Genomic DNA, 21133 nt, shown 5'->3' on the forward strand with positions numbered 1-21133 from the left:
CTACCCCAAACAGAATCAGAATTTTGTTAGTAGAGAAGAAAAAAAGAATGGATACTGAGTGACATCTATCAATTCCTGCAACACTGAACAGATTTCTATAGAGATATAATGATTTGTATCCTCAAAAATGCTGTATAATAAATAAGTTATGATTATCATTATAAATTGTTTGATTCGCTTGTAAAGGGAAATAAGCTTGGTGCTATGAGCCTCCTAACTCTTTATTATAAAGGCATTTCTAATGCTTTTGGCATTTTTAGAAAAAAAATCAGAATATTGCACCAGTCTAAAATTTCTATATATTATGTCTTTCTCCTTCAACAAGCTTCAGTAGAGAGTCAAGTAGAACAATTCTATCTAGCATTAAAGTGCTACCTCTGCCCCAGGGGTTTGTTTAAAATCATTTTTTCTGTCACAGGTCAGATCAGATGTGGTACCATAAAGTACAAAAATGACCATAGGACCCCAACCGGTTTGGCTCAGTGGTTGAGCGTTGACCCATGAACCAGGAGGTCACAGTTCAATTTCCAGTCAGGGCACATGCCCAGGTTGCTGACTAGATCCCCAGAAGAGGATGTGGAGGAGGCAACCAATCAATTATTCTTTCTCATCATTAATGTTTCTATCTCTCTCTCCCTCTCCCTTTCTCTCCCTGAAATTAATTTTTAAAAATTTAATAACAATAGGGAACAGTAGGTATGGAATGTTATCAGGAAAAAAAAATTAAAATTAACAAAATTGAATGGCTCAGCTAAGCTGACAGCCCACCATCTTGAATTAACAAGATCCTGTTTTTAATCAGGCTTCTAGAGAAGGAAAGCAGTATGGCATTTTATAGCTTTGATTGCATTTCATTCATGCATTTATTTATTCATCCAACCATTAAACAAAAACTTACTGAGCTCCAACTATGTGCCAAGTATGTGCTAGGCATGGGATCCCTGGGAAAAAAAGATCTGGGCTCTGTCCTCCAGGAGCTGAAACCCTTCGGGGAGCAGGCACATGGTATAGTGTGGTTAAGAGCATGGGCTTTGGAGTCAGCCTAGAATAAGTCCAGATTCATCTACTCACTCCCAGTGTCTCCGTAAGTGAACGATTTCACCTCTCAAAGCTTCAGTTTGGAATAACAGCTGATCACAGAGTGGTTTTAAGGATTGGTGGAGGTAATGAAGGGAAACATTTAGTACTGGGGTTGATCTTGAAGCTCTAAGTAAATGGCAGCTACTATCAATAATAGAGTATTATATATTAGATCTCTTGAAAGGTCAATATTTTTTCTATTTTCTAAACTGTTTCTTTTATTCTTGTTGGCAAAATTACCATTAGTTAAACTTACATATAAAGGTTTTTTGTTTTTTTTTTTTGCTGCAACATTATATTTTTTCCTTTTCCATTACATGTGGAAATTCTCCCAGTTTCTTTGTCCAGATACCTTCCCCCATACATATACACACCAAGAATTCAAACACTAAACACAAAAGTCAATCCTTTGATCAATCCAAACCTTGTAATTATGGAATAAAAATGCTATTTAGTAGAAAGGCAATAAGACGTAAGAGGAAGACCATGGAGTTTTTCAGACCTGGGTTTAAATTATAACCTTGGACAAAATCTTACTCTCTTTGAACTTGCTCTCTTCACCTTTAAATGGAAATAAAAATATTCACCTTTTAGGGCAATCGTGAGAACTGAATGAGCTCAGAACATGACAAATATTCAAAAGTGTTAATTTTCTTCCTCTCATCAACACTTAGTATTTTTAATAATTTTAATCTAGTGGTTCTCAAACTTAGAACTCAGGACTCTCTTACACTCTTAAAAATTAAGACCTTCCCCCAAGAGCTTCAGACTGTGTAGGTTATATCTATCAATATTCAGCATGTTAGAAAACAAATATTAAAAAATCATTAGTTATTGATTTATTTGATAATTAAAATAAGTAATGCATTGTATATTACTATAACACATCTTTACAAAAAAAAAACACACTGTTTTTCTAAGACAAAAAGATTAGCCTTGTTTTTACATTTTTAAAAATCTCAACATCTGATTTAATAAAAGACAGTTGGATTCTTATACCTGCTTCTGCGTTTGATCTGTTGAGATACTTTGTTTTGCTTAAATTCCATGAGGAAAGCCAAACATCACATAGATAGTTAGAAAAGCGAGACACATTTAACAGCTTTTTCTCATGACTGTGGGTATTCTTCTTCGATACTACATTCAAACTAAACAAGAGATAAAAGTTAGTTTCAATATGGAATCTGAAACAATGTCAATGAACTTTTCATATTCTGTCATGTTAAAAGCCATTGGTCTGTCTTGCACTTTGAATGGCTTTTACTAATGTGTGTGATTTTGTAATAAAATGCTTTGATCCTTTGAAAACCATTGCTTCACTGAGTTAGGCAGATCTTCCAAATTTCATGATACAATGTCAAAAGCATCCCATTTGTTAATATCATCATCAATATCATCAGATATTTCTTAATACATTGGGTAGCTATTAATTTCATAGGTGGCAGATGAAAGTTTTCCAAAATTCTAATTTTCAAACTACCTTAAATTTTATCTGTTGCAACAAATACCAATGGTTGTTTTCCTTGAAGTGACACCTCACTTTTCTCATTTTTAAGAACATGTCTGCCAAATATCTAAGTTGGATTAATAGTGTGTCAAGCATCTTTCAGGTGAAGATGGTATTCTATATCTCTAAAAAAGGGGGACCAGTTTAGCTCAAACAATCACAAAAGTGCTTTTCTACTATCAACATTTACTTTGGTGAGCAGCATAAAATCCTGTATGCATATTTCTGTCTTGGTCACACAGAAAAAGAAATTTTTAAACATGTTTTCAAGGGTGTAGACTTAATAAAATTAGTAACTTTTACTGCCCCATCAAGGACAATCGAGTAAAAACTTGCATTTTAAAAGTTATTCTAGTAAATGCTTGCTGGTGAAAATGTAAGAACAACTACACAGCTTAGAGCCTGTATCTGTGCTGAGGCACTAGAAGTTCTGCTCACCGTTGCTTTTATATCATCACCGCAAATGTCAACACAATGAAAAAGGCACATAACATTTTTTGTTATTGTGAAAGAGTTTGACCTTAACACTCTGAAAGATCTTAGGGATGTCAGAGGGTCTGTGCACCACACTTGTAAAACTTGTTTTAATCTAATCTGTAATGCTTTTTGGAGTTTGCAAAGGATCACACATTATTTAATTACTGAAAAGTTTCTGAAATAAATTATCAGTAATAGAGATGGTCAAATAAACTATGATACATCTCATAACCATTAAAATTTATGTTTTCATTTTCTTGTTTACACTTTTACATAAAACCCAAATTTTCTTCAGTGAACATACATTATTATTTTAATCAGGAGAAAATATATGATTCTAGAGATATCATTAGCCAAATGTAGACTCTGTGTGAAGTGATTTATGTAAGAAATGACACTAATGGTTAGGAAGCACTTATTCGGAAAAGCTCACTGTGCTGTGTATCTCTCGCATTTTATTTCATTCAAGCCTCACCATTATTCTTTGGGACCATAGATACTATCTGTGGTCAACTCTTCAGAATTTCAATGACAGCTCATGCAAAATATTAAAAATAAGAGTTTAAGATTGCCTCTGAGAGCTAAAGTTAAATATAATGAATCAGAAAGAAAATATGAAAAGTTCTCTGGAAGTGACAGACTGGCTTCTGGGCCCACCAGGCCAGGTATCCTGTCATAACTAAAAGAATTGGTAGGTTAGGGGAGGGCGAAGAAACAGGGATCACAAATGCAAGTATGGGCCACATTCAATCCAAGGGCCTTAGCCAAGGCACTTATAATTTCTAGTGTCATTGGCTTTCCTAGGTTCCCAAACTTTTATTAGCCAACCACAAATGGGGGTGACCAGGAGCATCCATTCTGGAGATGGTTGTATTGAGACGTCTCAAACTGTACCAGTCAGTGCTGAGGTCCTCCAATTCCCCTTGTTCTGAACCCTGAGGACACATCAGATTATGACCTGCTTTCTGTGAAAGTCTACTGATAGTAAGAAAATGACTACCCTTGCAGACAGCAGCATTCTGGTCTCAGTAGAACTCCATTACTCTGTATGAATAAATCCATAGTCATTCTGATTTGTACATACAATAGATTCTCATTATTCACAAGAGTCTTGCTGTGTAGTCTCCTGGAACACTGAATTAGCAAATGTTAAACCATTGCTCCTAGAAGAGACACAAGGTTAGGTTCCTGTGAGCCTCAGGTCATTTTTTCACCAACTGATCAATATATAATTTTGTTTTCTGTGTGTAACACCCTATCTATACTAATAAAAAGGTAATATTCTAATTAGAGTAGATGTCTTTTGGACGTCCTTCTGGACAAAGCTGAAGCAGCTGCTTGAGGCTCAGGCAAGCCACAGTGGCTGTGAGGGCCAAGGATCAGGCAGCAGCAGTGACTGGCAGTGGCAGCAGCAGAGGTGTGATGGGGGTGTCACCTTCCCCTGATCAGCCCAGTCACTTCTCGCAGAGGGAGGCCAGAGGCAGCAGCAGCGGGGGGGGGGGGGGGGGGGGGGGAGGGAGGGGAGGGGGGGTGATGGGGGCGGTGCCTTCCCCTGATCAGCCAGCTTGTCGCCTCCCACAGAGGGAGGCCAGACTGTGGCTTAGGACATCCCCTGAGGACTCCCAGACTGTGAGAGGGGGAAGGCCAGGCTGAGGGACCCCCCTCCAGTGCACAAATTTTTGTGTACCAGGCCTCTAGTTTAATATATATTACTAATTCATTAACATTGAACATGTTATAGCAGCCCAACAACTGCTATAACTCATGCTAGAGCAAAGCATATCTAATACACTTACGTTCTCCATAAGGTACGTCACACCCTTGTGCACTTAGGAACACTAGACAGCCCTTCAGCACCACACTTGAGGGCCCATCTAAACAGCAAAATCACCAATGAAAAGCACAAGAATGCAAAAAACATGGCACCAAATAGACCATGGAAAGGACACCTGTTTATAGCATGGAAAGCTAAAGCAAGAAGACAAAGCCTTGTTTGACTTCAGTTGGGAACATGTGTATCAGGTGATTCAGTTATTTGGCCACTCTGTGCATTCACATGAATGACTAAGAAAGTACTGAGAGTATTGATTTGGGAGTTACAAAGAAATTTTAGCAAGTAGGTGAGTTTGCAGATATGGAATTATGAATGATGAGGATTGGCTGTATACCTCAGATAGATAAACTTGGTGAACAGGAGCCTGACCCTGCAAGATGTACTGGCTCTATCTGTGTTGATAAGATAGGCTTCTGAACCTGCAAAGCTGCTCTTATAAGAGTCAACCAGCTCTCCCCAGACAGCACACCACAACCTCACTGGGAGCTATGCCTTTTGTCTCTACTACACCAGTTTTCTCAAGCTTTAGAATAACACAGATTTCTGAGCCCACCCCTAACATATCTAACTCAGTAGGTCAGGAGTAGTACTACAGATTTTGCACTTATGACAAGTGATAATCATGCTAGTGGTCCAGGGGCCTCACTTTAAGAATGTTTGCTCTGTACTATTATCTCCATCCTATAAATGAAAACCTAAAACTCAGATTGCTGAGTAACTTGCCCCAAGTCTTATGCACAATTACTAACTGGCTTTCTGAATAAGATGTGGCTGAATTTATGATTAGCTTTTTTCTGTTCTACTGTAATATTTTGGGGCAGATATCCTAACATGACATTTTCCCCATTTGTAAACTGTATTAAGTGGTGGTTTTATTTCTAGGTTGGTCCACAACAGTCTGTTCAGTCATAGTAGAGTTGGGATCTAGAACCAAGAGCCATGCTCTGGTTTTTGGGCCATTGGCAGCAGGGCTGGGAGTGCAGGAGGGAGTAGAGGAGGAAGAAGAAAGGTTTCACTCTCAGCCCTGCTACAGGGTGATTCATACCTGTCATTGAGTATGAGTCACCCTGTAGTAAGGCTGAGAGTTGAGAGGCAATAGGAGGTAATGATTATACACACACACACACACACACACACACACACACACACACACACACGAGTGGAGAGTTTGATCACCTGATTACCTATTATCTGAGCTTGAGCCGGTGTAAGAAACAGTGATCTCTAAGTGTTAGCTAATATGGTTAATTTGGAAGGGGTGGGTGGGAAATGATAACAACAACCTCAGCAGTGAGACTCATAGCCAAGTTATAGAGTCAGGCTCTTAAGAAAAATTCATTATCATGTAAGCAAATGTTGCCAGACTATTAGATCTATTAATTATGTGTTATATCACATTTCATCAAGAATCTTTTCCCATTTTGCTTTTGTAGTAGTATTCCATACTTCTGCTTACCTACATTTGGATTCAAGCACATTTTGCCATTGACAAATGATGCTGAAAAATTCAATGAAATTGTGAAGAAACAGAAAATTTCTGCTAATATTGACACACCTGAGGGTGGATTTGATGCAATTATGCAAGCTGCTGTGTGTAAGGTATGAAGAGGGAAAGTGTGTTTTACTCTGATAATACAAATTTCATCTCTTATTGACACATCTGCTTTGAACTGCTTGGCTGACTTAATCTTTATTTTAATTGCCATATTTCTACATTTGATATTTTTATTAAAACAGAATCCCTGTAAAATCTTTAATTCAATCATGTTACAATGGGCAGTTTTATGCCTAATATTTGGGTATCCTAATAAAATTGTAGATATCTTGGGGAAATTTTACTACAAGTCACATGTGATTAATTTTCAAAGATTTAAATTAGATTAATTAGTTTTTTAGTTAATCATGGTAAAAAATAAAAGGCAGAAGTCATTTAAAAAGTAAAGATGACTACCCTAGCTGGCTTGGCTCAGTGGATAGAGCATCTGCCTGCGGGACTGAAGTGTCTCGGGTTCGATTCCAGTCAAGGGCACATGCCTGGGTTGCGGGCTTGGTTCTCAGTGGGAGGCGTGCAGGAGGCAGCCGATCAATGATTCTCTCTCATCATTGATGTTTCTATCGCTCCCTCTCCTTCCCTCTCTGAAATCAATAAAAATATATATTTTTTTTAAAAAAAGAAAAGATGACCTAAATCAGTATAAATCTCTATATATGAATAGGTATATATTGTTTTGAACTAACAAAATAAGCACCCAAAGCCACACGGTCTCTACAACAGTGCAGGAACATCACTTGTCCTTGACAGTCAGCAATGTATACACAAGAATCATTCCCCTGTCTTCAGGTGACAGCTTTTCATGGAAAATATCAGGAAATGGACAGGCTGAAGCTCCTAGAAGATGGGAGGACCAGGGAATTAGGGAAGGAAAGAGAAGGAGAAGAGAAGAACGAGGAAGAGGGAAGGGGAAGGAGAAGGAGAAGGGGAAGGGGAAGGAGGAGGAGGAGGAGGAGGAGGAGGAGGAGGAGGAGGAGGAGGAGGAGGAGGAGGAGGAGGAGGGATGGTGCAGCCAGGATGAGCTTTTGCCCCACTAGTTCCAGGACTACTGTTAACTGAAGGGGAGAGTTCTGCTAAGAAACAGCCAATAGACCATTTTAATTGGCAGTACCTTGAGGCTATGCTTTGATAAGCAATTCGTATCCTTCCATTACGTTTATAATTTTTGGATGATACAGTAGAAAGAGAAATTTGTGCTTAAATGTTGGGTGACAGTTGAATAAAACAGGCTTACTCAGGTTCCATTTTGTGCTGTTTTCTGCCTAGTTTGGCTTCATCTTGGATTTGGGATAATCTGTGACCTCCCTCCCCTTATTTTTCTGGTACATTGAAAATGGACAGTAAAAATAACCATGTAAAAGTTAGGATCAACTGAATATCGATTATAGTGGAACTATTTTTTTCTGAAGCATAGATCATCTGAAGATGCTATCCAGAAAGAAACAAACATCACAAAAATTTTGTGTTTTTAATACATTAATATTATCAACTCATAATAGATGAAAACAGCTAAAATAGACCAGCAATACAATTGTTATATTCTGAATGTGTCCAATCATAATTGATTCACTCTCGATAAATGCCTGCCTCTATCCAATGCAATCCAAATGTTTCTCTCTCACTGCAGGAAAAAATCGGCTGGCGGAACGACTCCCTCCATCTTCTGGTCTTTGTGAGCGATGCCGATTCTCATTTTGGAATGGACAGCAAATTGGCAGGCATCGTCATTCCTAACGATGGGCTCTGTCACCTGGACAGCAAGAATGAATACTCCATGTCAACTGTCTTGGTGTGTAATCTGCACTCTACACTGTTTTCAGGGCTATTAGAAGGCAAATGAAGCAATAATGGCTGGAGGACATAGAATAACCCACACTTGGTGCACACAGTACATTTCCTGATTTGAGATGAATAGATTTCCCTGTCTCAATCCTCACCACCCTCAAGGGTCCCCACAGGAGTACAGGTGGGTGGTGGGGTTATGTGAGAAGTTTGGATTTGCTATAGCCCAGATGACTCCAGAACCTCCCAATTTTTCACAGAGCCAGAGGTCAGCAACACAGTCAGTTCATTCTGTTCCCAACCACAGCCCCAGAAAGGGAGGCTCAGACGAAAACAGTCACCCCCCAGGAGTTCCTGTGAATGATGGGCCCAGTGCATGCTCCCTAAATAAGGCCATGCTTTCCCAGACCAGGGCTCTATGGGAACAATTAGTCAAGTACTGCTTGCTCGGTGCGTATTCACATTTGGCGTATTTTTTGTCATTTAAAAAATGCTGGTGACATGCAAGGAAAAAAATACTTGACTTTTGTAAAACAAAGTAAAATTTTCAGAGTTCCTTTGATGTACATTATCTCATTCAATTCTCACCAGAATCCTAGGCTGCTGAGAAACTTAATTATTCTTAAAACCCAGATTGATTATGGCTGCTCCAGGGGGTCCTTTCTGACCTCTGCTGGGCCAGGTAGTGGTCGCTCTCCCTCGCTCCCATACCTAGATATCTTCTTGCCCATCACTATGTGGAAATGTGTTTGCTCATGTCTGTCTCTGTTTATTTAATGTGTGCTCCTCAGGGCCAGGAGTGCCTGGAACGCAGTGCGTGCTGACTAAGAAATAGAATTGAATTATGAAGCAACAACCTGAGAAAGTTATATTATCCCCATTTACTAGTAATATCTGGAAAAATATGCTACAGAGAATTTAAGTGACTTCTTAAAGTGACAATGCTGTAGAACTGTATGGAGTAGAGAGAAAGAGAAAGAGAAAAAAGTTAAAGATAAAGAGAATGAGAAAGAGAAAGAATGAGACAGAGAATGAGAAAGAGAAAGAGAATAAGAAAGAGAAAGAGAATAAGAAAGAGAAAGAGAATGACAAAGAGAAAGAGAATGAGAGAGAGAGAAAGAGAGAGAGAGAGAGAGAGAGAGAGAGAGAGAGAGAGAGAGAGAGAAAGAATGAGAAAGAGAAAGAGAAAGAGGAAGAATTCTAATTCATATTGAAAAACACTATTCTCCAAAAAAAGAATTTAGTGAGATAATGCATATAAATGCTTAATATGGTGCTGCCAGTTTTTAAAAATCTAATGGTTCACAAATATCTCTACCATTTCTTGCCTAAATTTCTAAAGTTCAACATGAATATTTTCTCCTAACTTTTGCTCAATAGTATTCCCCACACTTATATGTTCTTTAATCATATAAACTGCCTTTCCATATTACAAGGTCAATGAGGGTAGCCACATTTTGTCTTTTAGCCAACAAGGAGCAAGAAATTGTGAGAGTGAGTCCGTTCCTCCCCACACCCCATTTTTGCAATTATTGAAATGTCCCTAATAGAATCTTGGAAAAAGTAGGACCATAGAAGCAAACATTACCTGTTGCTTAATATGACCTTCTCATCTAATAAATGTTCAATTAATTCTTGCTGAGTTTCTACAAATGCACAGAAGCCATGAACTATTTCTGTGTCTGCCTGTAACATAGCTCCTTGTGCCCTTTGAGCACTGGGCCAGGCTCCAGGAACCATAAAGTAATAAGACATGGTTCCTGGCTGTAACTGGTTTGGCTCAATGGATAGAGTGTCAGCCTGTGGACTGAAGGGTCCCAGGTTTGATTCCAGTCAAGGGCATGTACCTTGGTTGTGGGCACATCTCCAGTAGGGAGTGTGCAGGAGGCAGCTGATCGATGTTTCTCTCTCATCGATGTTTCTAACTCTCCAACTCTCTCTTCCTCTCTGTAAAAAATCAATAAAATATATTTTTTTAAAAATAAAACATTAAATAAAAAAGACATGGTCCCTGGCTTTGAGGAACTTACAAGATAATTGTGTGGGAACTAAGCCAATTGATGTGGATCAAATAGAAAGTCATGTTCGCCCACCTAGAAGGGGCTACATAGTATGATTCTGACTACACATGCACAGAAGTTGAAAAGTCTGAGAACATGTGGAGATAAGGAGGGGTCATCATTGAAGAAATTCATGCTTCAGGGTTTGGGCAGGTGAACAGCCGAGGAAACTGAAAATGTCAGGCCCAGGAAGATTTATATTATCTGGATTTTATCAATATCTACTAATAAAAATCCAAATGGTGTGGAAAGCATGTATTACACAGCCAGATTTGCCGTGGGGTCATTTACCTGAAGTGCTGTGAACACCCCACACCAGTATACAGTGTCTCTCCACTTTGGCTGACTTCAGAACCATCGACAAATTCTTAATTTAATTGTTTGCAGACTTCTCTTTCACGTGCATTTCCTCTTTCTCCATGATCCACATTTGGACTCATATACTGTAAGAGGCAACTGTGCAGTGTGTTCTTCAGCCTTGGAAAATAGTGGCCATCTTCAGATCTGATAGTAAACAGCTTCTTTACAAAGTATCCTATCACTTGGGAATGATGTGCAATGTGTTTTCAACTGTCCTGTAAAAATATCGCAGGGACCCTAAAACTAATTAGTGGCATCAAAAAGGCAATAAGACCAAACCCAGGAACTGGTATAGGAACGTCTCAAATCTGGCAGACGTGGGAATTGTAGTGTGCCATTCCTCAGCCTCAGCCCACTTCATGCAATTGCAGGCCCAGTTCCAGAGCTATAAGAGCCACCTACTTCCATCCTTCATAGACTAACTACCTCTCTCCCCTCTAACAGACTGCTGGCAAGTGGCTCTTAGAAGAGGAAATGTGAAAATACGGCCCACTCCTCATTGTTAAATACATTTCAAATGATCTCCCGTAGAAGTAACAGACCATAAATACACCATACGTCATGGACAGGCACTGATTTAGGGATTCACTGGATTTATAAGATTTAGGGAATGATTATTAAACAAATTAACTAAATAATGCTAATTGTGTATTTGTTTACTTAGAGCGACAGATACAATAATGCCTACGAGCATTGAAATGTCAAACTCATTAAGATACCTGAAAGAAACGTTCTTTTCTTTATTTTGCATGTTTTTCTTAAGATGATACTTAAAATCTCTATATTAATTTTAGGAATATCCAACAATTGGACAACTCATTGACAAACTGGTGCAAAATAACGTGTTACTGATCTTTGCTGTAACCCAAGAACAAGTACATTTATATGAGGTAAGCAAACAGTGCAGGAGATTCTTTCAGGGGCACTACTCAACACGAAACTTTAACATTAACCCTGTGAACTGAACACAGGGGATGCCATTCGAAAATCATTAACACGTGCCCACTAAAGCAGACACTTGGCAAAGTGGACTCAGTTACTGTTTGCAATTTAAATTATAAATACGGCAGTGCAGAGAGGAGTGGGGGACAGAGCTATGGTGAAACAAAGAAGAAAGAGTTGTGGAAATGAAAAGGTAAGTGAAAGAGGGGACCAACAAGCATGGGACCACCTACCTAATGAAAAAGTAGTCTGTCTTTCTTTGAACTACTTCACCTGATAAGGAAGGAATCAACAGAAAGCAGAGAAAATTATGAGAATGGGAGGAGAATTGACTTTAAATTCTCTGAGATTTGCAAATTAGACACATAAAAATATACGTAAGTAGAGACACAATTCAAACTAGTGAGGAGTGAAAGTTGAAAAAAAAAGTTGTTAAATTGGGCCAAAACGTTATTTCCCCCATAAAGCAGCCGGTCTGCAGTTCAAGCTTTGGGATGGAAGCACCACCCACATATAGAAAGAGAATGGTTTCATTAGATAAAATAATGTTTGGAAACCAATGCATAAACTATAAAATGCTTGTGCAAAATCAAAAGATTTCTGTGGTGTCTTTTCAGCCTAAGGAAAACAATGTGCCAACATGCTATGAAATGGGAGACTAGCAAATGATCTATTCCTAATGAGCAACGCCACAGGGAAGTAGAGTCTGCAGCCTGGGCCCTGGAAAATGCAGAGGAAATAGGTGTACATTAAATTGTTTCTGACTTCTCTGCGGAAGCTTCAAACACGCCTAAATTCAGAGTTTGATCTCCCATTCCGTTTGAAAGGGCCTCTTAACAAGCTTGGTGACTTAACAGGGCTCAGGAAACTCTGAGATTATTTCACAGAGGCTTTGATTAAATGCCACGCACTGCTAAGGACCGCGCAGCCCATGAACTTGCATCAGGTTCCGTAGAAAGGGTCAGGAGGAGATTCTATCTTGCATTTTTAATGAGAGGAGGGTATTGTACTCCAGGTGAGACTGCCTTCTGCTGAAAACCAAGGAAGTCCCCTGCAATCAAGCTGCCTACTCGAGGCCTTTGTTCTCAGAGACCACGTGGGTTCACCTGATCTGGGCATTTTCTTAGGGCTCTTTAGTATGTGATACTTGTTGCCAATGGTTTTAAGTAGTAGAGCTGCAATACACAAATACAATAGTGAGTCTATTCTGCCTTTGATCCTTAAGGCTAGCATAGAGGACCCTGGGGGTCTCAACACCTCCTTCACACCAGGGCTCCTGTTTAGTTGTGAGAGGGGGGTTGCAAAAAAAGAAGAACTTTTCTTAAAAGGAGAGTCAGGGAAACACGACTGATGATCATGAACATAAACACCCATAACTCATGTTGGTAATAGTCTTTAAAACTCACAATTCATTTATACAGCTCCTCAAAACTGCTATTTAAAAGACAGAGGAAGGTGAAAAATAATTATATGGCAAAACAGAACCTGTCGGGTTTAAGCTAGTTGCATCTTCCGTTCTCCCGTTGCAAAGAAAATGATCATTTCCATGGAAAACACCAGATTAGAGCCTGTCTCTAATGTAACAGCAGGACATTTATTTGACTGCCTGCTAATGTTATTATGAGACGAATTTATGTTCTGTCAGGATCTGTGGTCTTTACCATCCAGGTTCCGCTAAATTCAAAGGGACATTTTCAGGGAGCCATGCAGGGGACCAGGTCAGCAGCCCACTCTGTGACTCCAATCCTTTCGTGATTTTATTTTAATTTTATTGGACTCGCCATTGCATTTGCATCAGTGGGGCAGGCGGCAGCCTGGTCTGAAGATAATGACAGCATCATTGCACTTCCCTGAAGGGTTCCCACAGCATGAAAATGCTGATGTCTTGTTTTATTGATAATGAAAACTGAAAATAGACTAATAATGGCCTGTGCTGCTTTTCTATTTAAATCTCTTAGATTTACATGTGTACAGGAAACCCCGTGCAACCTTGATGTTTGGATAGCTGTAATAGAAGGAACATAACTACCAAAGAATAACTGAAAAATAAAACCAGCGCTAGGATTAATAAAGCCACTAACTGGTTGAATCTAATGGAAATTCCAGAGGACAGATTGCTTGCCCCAGTGCTGTGTTAAGCATAATTATGTGATACACCCTTGGCAGGGGATGGGCCAGGTTCAATGACATCCTGTCTTGCAGCAAATAAGACTTATGTTGCCCATTCATAGGATGCAGGGAAAAACGACTATCTTTTTTCAGTAATTTTGGTACGATGCTTTGGACTGCCCAGGTGTGTAGTGTTGCTGCACTTTGTGGTAACAGGGATGAACAAACATTGGAAAGGAGGGAGTAAGCAGTTTCACCTCAGTTCAGTATGACTGCAATGTGCACCCCCAGACTCCAGCAAACAGATGATTTTGAACAAACTGATTATTATGAATAGTTTCCTCTTTGTCCAATTACAGGGTTCAAAAGATAATGATAGATAATAGACTGAGCAGTAGGTAGTATATTATATTCTAGTGCTAAATACCATTTTGATGCAGGGTTTAATTATCCAAGCTTAAAAAAAAATGTCTTAACCTCCTCTGTTGTTTTCAAATGTTTACTATTAATTTACATTAGGATAGTATCAGGCTACTAAACCCCAACTATCTAATTTTATCAGTCTTTCCTTTCTAGTGAGATACTGAGTTAAAAAGCAATTAAATCGGTGTTCTGTACTACATTATATTATTAATCACCTGGTATTATTTGCAAGGTTTTAAAAGGCCTATATCTTTCAAAATGTCTACATCTGCCTGGAAAGTGTGAGTTTTGGTGAAGTTAATAACAATAATTATTATATGACATGGTATTTATGATGCAATGTTGAAACATAGCACCTGGGAAGTAAACAAGATATATTGGCAATAGACACATCCAGTTTAGTCAGTAACACCTATGATCACTAATTGACATCCCCATGGTTATCAGGACAGAGTGATGTGTCTAAAGCATGGGGACAGGGCACCCAAGCAGGTTTTTATACCACCGCAGGACTTCTCTCTGGGGGAAAAAAGCCCTCGATTATTAGCTCTTTAAGGAGAAAGCTGAGTCTTGCTCATCTACCTGTTTAGGCCAATTCTCCGTATACAGTAGATTCTCAGTATTTGTTGAGTGAATTCTTTAAAAATTGCAGTGCAAGCACCTTATCTTTTCTCAAGCGGAGTCAAAGTTTCTAAATAAGGACTTGGAGTTTTGGGTGACAAATACCTGTCACAGTTGAAGGAGCCCACGTACAAGAGCAGCGGGGGCCTGACCCTTGCTACTGCCATCCCTGCAGCCTGGGTTACCCCATCGCACTCCCCTTCACTTTGACCCAGAGGCACCAGAGAGGAAAGAAGTACTTTGCCATCAGTCTTAGTACCAAACTGTTGGAAAAGCTCCCGAGCCTCCTTACGAGGCCATGGAAGGAGACCCCTGAGCAATTGCCCTCTTGACGGTCGTCATATCCAAAAAAAGCATGAAGGGTAGCCACAGTATGCTCTGAGCCTGATGTTCTCTCGTAGCTTGTGAAATGTATCGACCATATATGAGTCTCAATTTTTCAGGAATCAATAACCCAGTTTTTACATCGCCCCTTCTTTCTTCTTTTTGTTTATCTTTTGAGCTTTTCACGGTAGCAAGAGAGCTGAAAAGTGAAAGAGAAATTAGGAAGGAAGATAAAACAAAAATTGGATCCCTTTGCTATTTGTTAGCTGTTTTGTTATTGTTTTGTTTTAGAATATTCACTGTTGGGAAAGATCAAAACAATTTTGATGGGATGAAAATCCCTTTATTTCTGGCCTCGGTTTTTACAAAACACACACACACACACACACACACACACACACACACACACACAAAACCTCCAGCTTTAATAGTCAGTGACTCAGCCTGGAGGGTGGGAATCATGAAGGATTCCAATGATCTTTGCTCAGATAAAATATATTTAGCTGTGCGATAGCTAATTTTCGAACATGATCTAGAAAGTTGTTCTTTATCCTATCAATCCCATCCTATAATTGGGGATTCCAAATTTATAGGCTTTTAGAAAAAATAAAATCATCTAAGAATATAGAGAAAATGTGTGGATTATGAGAAATATCCATGGAGTTAATATTTTTTTTTAATTCAGGTGTAATGAAAAGGACTCTGATTTCTCTCTCTAATTGAGGTTCTGGGAACAAAGGCCAAGGAGAGCCAGCTGCCTACACTTTCATCATTGATAAAACCTCTCTTGGAGAGGGAGGATTCAGAAATAAAACTCATCCTCAGATTATCAAGGCAAAATTGTTAGAAATATTTTCTAGTCTGATTAATACATCGCAATCATGAAAGTCATCAGTTGCTATCTCATAGAGTCCATATAGTACTTTTCTTCTAAAGAACTCAAAGGCTTGTAATCCAGACGATAAGCAAAACAAAAAAGATACAGATTTAAAATAGGGTCTTCATGAGATGCCTATTAAGCCAACCCATGTAGAACTATTACATGGGATTGCATCAATACAAGCCCTATATATTTCAAGATTTATACAACACCCAGAATGTCTAGCATATAGTTGAAACCAAGACATTATTGATTGCGTTCATTCATTTATTCATCCATTCATCAAACATTTCATGAGCTCCTCCAAAGAACCAGGGTGTCTGACTATAAAGGAGAATAAGACACAGTGCCTGCCTCAATAAGTCTCATAGAGCATGAGCAGACTTGTAGATCAATCATTTGTCTAAAGAATAAGATAAGGGCATTTCAGAAGTTGCGTTCTGGAAAGAGACCCCAAGGCAGAGCGTTTGCTGAGGAGCCAGAGCTTTCATATCTGTCAATATTTTTACTCTTTTCTATTTGTTAGAAGGGGCTGCAAATTAATTGGCAATCATAAGCTACCTTTGATGCTATCAGTACCAAAGTGTTGGATTAAGCCCTTCACTCTACAGCGGTGGAAACTGAGGGCCGGAGATGAAATGCAACTATGATTATGAGAATAATGGGGAAGGTCTGCTGAGGGCTCATTAGGTAGCAGCCTGGGGTTAAGTATTTCAACTCATTTTATCATCTAATCTCCATTTTATGACAAAAGAACTCAAAATAACAAAGCAGGTTGCATAGGAGAACCAGGATTTGAACCTAGGCAGTTGGAGTCCACAGTTTCAACCACTGAGTTAAAGTGCAATTGAACGTGGATTGATGTTGTGAAAGAACTTGCTAATTTATAGCCACTAGACTACCAGCCTTTTATAGTAACTGACTTCGAAAGTCACTGAAAGCCCAGAGCCTAAGGGTAGAGCAGAGCTGCCTGACAGATGAACTGATAGGTGAGATTCTTATAAATGGCAGAATCCTTCAAGGCCAGTAAACACTAGGGTCCTTTGATGTTGCTGCTAATTTAGCCAGTTTTAAATGTGTGGATTTGAAAAAAGAGAGACATTTGGATTCCGCCTTATGGGTTATTTAAGTTCTGAGTGGTATGAGCAGGCTAGGAAACATGATTTCATTGGTCAACCATCTACAACAGCTATTATCTATGGTAATCACTATCTATTGTTTCAATCTAAGGGGGTTTGGAGGGAGGGAAGGCCTGACAAAGGATATAGGTTTATTATGATACAGTTTAAGCACACAGAAAAATAGAGTAATGTAATGAACATCCATATGCCTACTATGCAGATTTCTTAAATCTCAACATTTTGCCTCCATATTTGCTTCAGATTTTTTTAAAGAAATAAAATATTTCAGATGCAGTTGCCTGCTGTATAACTGCCCAGTTCTGTCCAACCCCACCCCCTCTTTCCTCCCATAGAAATAAATTCAGTATCCTGAACTCAAGTGTTTAGAATTTTGTACTATTAAAACTATATGTACATCCATAAATAATTGCATAGTTTTGGCTTATGAGTTTAATTTCATATTATTTCTACAATTTGTTTTTTGACTCAATGTTATATTTCAGGGTTTTCTTTAATGATGGTAAAACTAGAGGCCCAGTGCATGAAAATTCATGCACTGAAGGGGGCGTTCCCTCAGCCCAGCTTGCCCCCTCTCACAGTCTGGGAGCCCTCAGGGGATGTCTTACTGATGGCTTAGGACCATGGGGAGTGGGCCTAAGCTGCAGTCTGGCCTCCCTGCGGCAGGCGACTGGGCTGATCAAGGGAAGGCACCGTCCCCATCATCCCGCTGCTGCTTCCACTGCCAGCCATGGCAGCTGTGAGGCCTGAGCCCCGGGCCTTGCAGCCGCCAGGGTTCACAACTGCTTGAGCCCCGGGCCTCACAGCTACAGGGGCTCACGGCTGCAGGGGCTCACAGCTGCCTAAGCCATGGGCCTCGCAGCCGCTGGGGCTCTGGCTGCATGAGACCATGGCTACTGTGAGCTCACGGCTGCTGTGAGCCCCAGGCCTCACAGCTGCTGTGGCTTTGTCTGGATGGACATCCGGATGGACGTCCAGAAGACGTCTGCCCTAATTAGCATATTACTTTTTTATTAGTATAGATATACATAACAAAATTTACCATTTTAATCATGTTTAAGAATACAGTTTTGTGGCATTAATTGCATTCACTTTGTTGTACTACCTGTTATGTTTTTGAGGCTTATCCATGGAGACATGCATAGCTTTTGTTACTCTATTCCAGGGCCATGCATATTCCATTAAATGTATTTACTGCAATGTGTTCATCCTAAAACTGAGGGCATCAATCTCTTCCACTTGTGCAGCATTACAAATGTTGCAGCCATGCATACATTTTCTCCATTGAGGAGCCATTGCTAGACGTGAAGTCCCAGGTCACAGGGGAGTGGCATCCTCGGCTCACCTGGGTATGTCCAAGGGGCTCTCCAAATGTTGTATCAGTTACTCTCCTACAGACAGTGAGGGAGTGTGAACCACCCCCCCCCAAAAAAGAAAACCCCACCACACACTTGAAATTACTTCTTCAGATGGTAAAATTAACATATTATTTGAAAGGGGGAAAAGTGGGGATACAGAAAAGCACAAAGAAGAAAATAAAGATCACTCAAAACTCACCACGCAGACATAGCTAACCATTCCTGACATTTTAGAATAAGTCCTCTCTTTTTTCTTTGAATGCATTTACATATTTTAACATAATTGGCGTCATACTGTACCTATTAAGTATGTTCATATTTTTTAATGAGTTTATATATTTACAGTTTTATAAAGGCATAAAAATTGCATTTAGTTCTATATCAAACACTCACTTTTATTGACAAGAATAACATTAAATGAAATCAAGGCGATTGTACCAAATTCGGAATCTGTGTTTGCTACCCTCACAGGGCGCCTGCTTTAAAATAAAAGCAAACTTGCCCTCCTCCCACCAGCAGCTCCAGAACATCACAGTTACTACATTTTTACTTACCAGGTGACTTTTTTACATATTCCCATGATGCTTGGTTACTTTTTTACATGTTCATGTGATAACTTTAACAGGACCAACAAATTATTTCTAGTATATGTTTTCATATGCCTGAACATTCCCCGTTGGTGAGGACTTCAACATCTGTGAACAAACTCAGTTTCTCCAAAGACTCTTCACCATACTGCAAAGTGCTCAAAGCTGTGTGATTACCTCCTTTATGCCACCTCAGAGCCCACAGGATGCAGGACTCCTGTTTAATGCAGTTACCCGTAGACCCCCTGAAGCCTGGCCTGTGGTTGCAGTTGGCCCCCTCTGGCTGGTCCAAATGACAGCTCTGCTTAAAGGAAGCTCACTCTGGCTGGGCTTGCCCTGCAGGAGTCTAACTGCAAGCAAGCATTCGCCACGTGGCAGAGCCCATTGAACGGTTACATACGGCATCAATGCACCAGGGACAAGTTACAGTGATAAGAAGAGCTTGGGAGTACTATATATTTTACATAAGAGTTTGGGAGTATTATATATTTTAATTTTGTGCCTAATTGTTATTGGTGATGTGGGGGCTTGGTTCTTGTCTTCTTGAAGGAAATATTTTAAACAAGAGACAAAGTAAGTAAGAATTTATTGGCGGCAGCAAAAATATACTTAGGACAATGAAACAAGGAAAGGCATAGAAGTGACAGGAGATCCTAGGCTGGGCTGCTTTTGCTCACTGAGAAGTCAGAGAGAGAGGGACCTTGGAGACAGGTTTAGAGGGTTAACCTAAACCTGTCCATTTAGCTGCCCATTGCTCCCCTGGTTGCTGGTCTTGTGGGCTACCTTAGAAGGAAGAAGCGGGGAAGGAACGGCACAGGCCTGTGCCTCGGGGGGAGAGTGAGCACTGAGTCCTTCATCCTAAGCTCATCTCTCCCTTGCAGGTGGAAATCTTAGGGGAGGTCACAGGGAAGGGTCTTAAAAGAATATTCATCAGCTTTCCAGGTGTGCTCTTTCAGGGTCCTGGCCTCCACTGATTAGCTGTTACCAGGGCAGGGGGTCACTGGTTAATGTACCTGGTCCTGAGGCAGTTATGGTATGACTTGTCTGGTTCTGCTGTTTTTCTGGTCCTGGAGCTGAAACACAACTGAGACCTAGATGTCATATTTAGGAAGGAAAAGGTCAGGGGCTCTAAACCACATGACTAGTGATATGAAAGATCAGGGGTCCAAACTGTGATATGATAGGTGCGGAAAGGTTACCCTGGGTGTGAGGTTCTTGTTTTCCCAGTTTTGCCCCTTGCTAGGCCTCTGGGGCTTTCTGCTCTGGTGAGTTTCTGCACCTGGCCCATCATCCTTGCATTAGTCATGTCTGTCGAATTGCCTATAATATGATTATCTGAAAGAGCCCAAAATCTGCTACAAAAGGGGCTAGTATTAATTAATAGTTCAATATTTTGTTGCCCCTATATAGTGAATGTTCAAAAAGTAAACAGATAATTTTGGAAACAGAAAATATGGTTGAGTTTGAACAGTTTGGGGACACTTCATTCATTAATTCAAGGCTGGCCTACTTTTTTTCTATAGGATTGCCAGATTTAGCACATAAAAATGCAGGGTTAAATTTGAATTTCAAATAAGCAACAAACAATTTCCTGATAAATATATCCCATGTAATATTTGAGACACATTCACACTAAAAATCTAAAAATTTGGGGGAAATTAACTAAAAACTGGGAAAGAATATTGTGCAGAGATGGTGAATAATGAAAGGAGAGAGCCTAGGGTCTTACTTCAATAGGATCTTTAGGGAAGACTTCTTACAGGAAGTGTTTATGTTACCACTTCAAGGTTTGTGTGCTTGACACTTCAAAGGCCAATATTCAACACATCAGAGTTTGGAGTAAGGAAAAGTTTATTGATTGAGGAGGCCCAACTCAAAAAGATGGGGGTGCCTTACAGTTTCCACAAATCCATCTTAAGAAGGCCCAGAATTTAGGCTTCTTTTATGTCCAGGGAAGGGAGGAGGCCAGGGACAAAAGGTGTGTAACATCTAAGCACCAACAGATCCAAGGAAGAGTGAAAACTCCCTAAATCTCTTTGTTCCCCAGTCAGTTGACCCCCCACTTATTTGAGTTTGGTCTGGAGGCACCTGTAAATCT

The 21133-nt window shown here is 39.8% G+C and overlaps 1 protein-coding gene across 3 annotated transcripts in view; it reads left to right on the forward strand.

Moving 5' to 3' along the window:
• ITGB6 (integrin subunit beta 6) overlaps positions 1-21133 on the forward strand; it is a 75711-nt gene that overhangs the window by 9516 nt on the left and 45062 nt on the right. For all 3 annotated transcript variants that reach the window (XM_036320521.1, XM_036320520.1, XM_036320522.1), the window contains 3 exons: positions 6332-6497; positions 8078-8239; positions 11447-11542. In XM_036320521.1, coding sequence (XP_036176414.1) covers positions 6332-6497; positions 8078-8239; positions 11447-11542 — 424 coding nt within the window. The remainder of the gene's footprint in view (positions 1-6331; positions 6498-8077; positions 8240-11446; positions 11543-21133) is intronic.

The sequence above is a fragment of the Myotis myotis genome, unplaced genomic scaffold (assembly GCF_014108235.1).
Source record: "Myotis myotis isolate mMyoMyo1 unplaced genomic scaffold, mMyoMyo1.p scaffold_m19_p_8, whole genome shotgun sequence".
NCBI lineage: Eukaryota > Metazoa > Chordata > Mammalia > Chiroptera > Vespertilionidae > Myotis > Myotis myotis.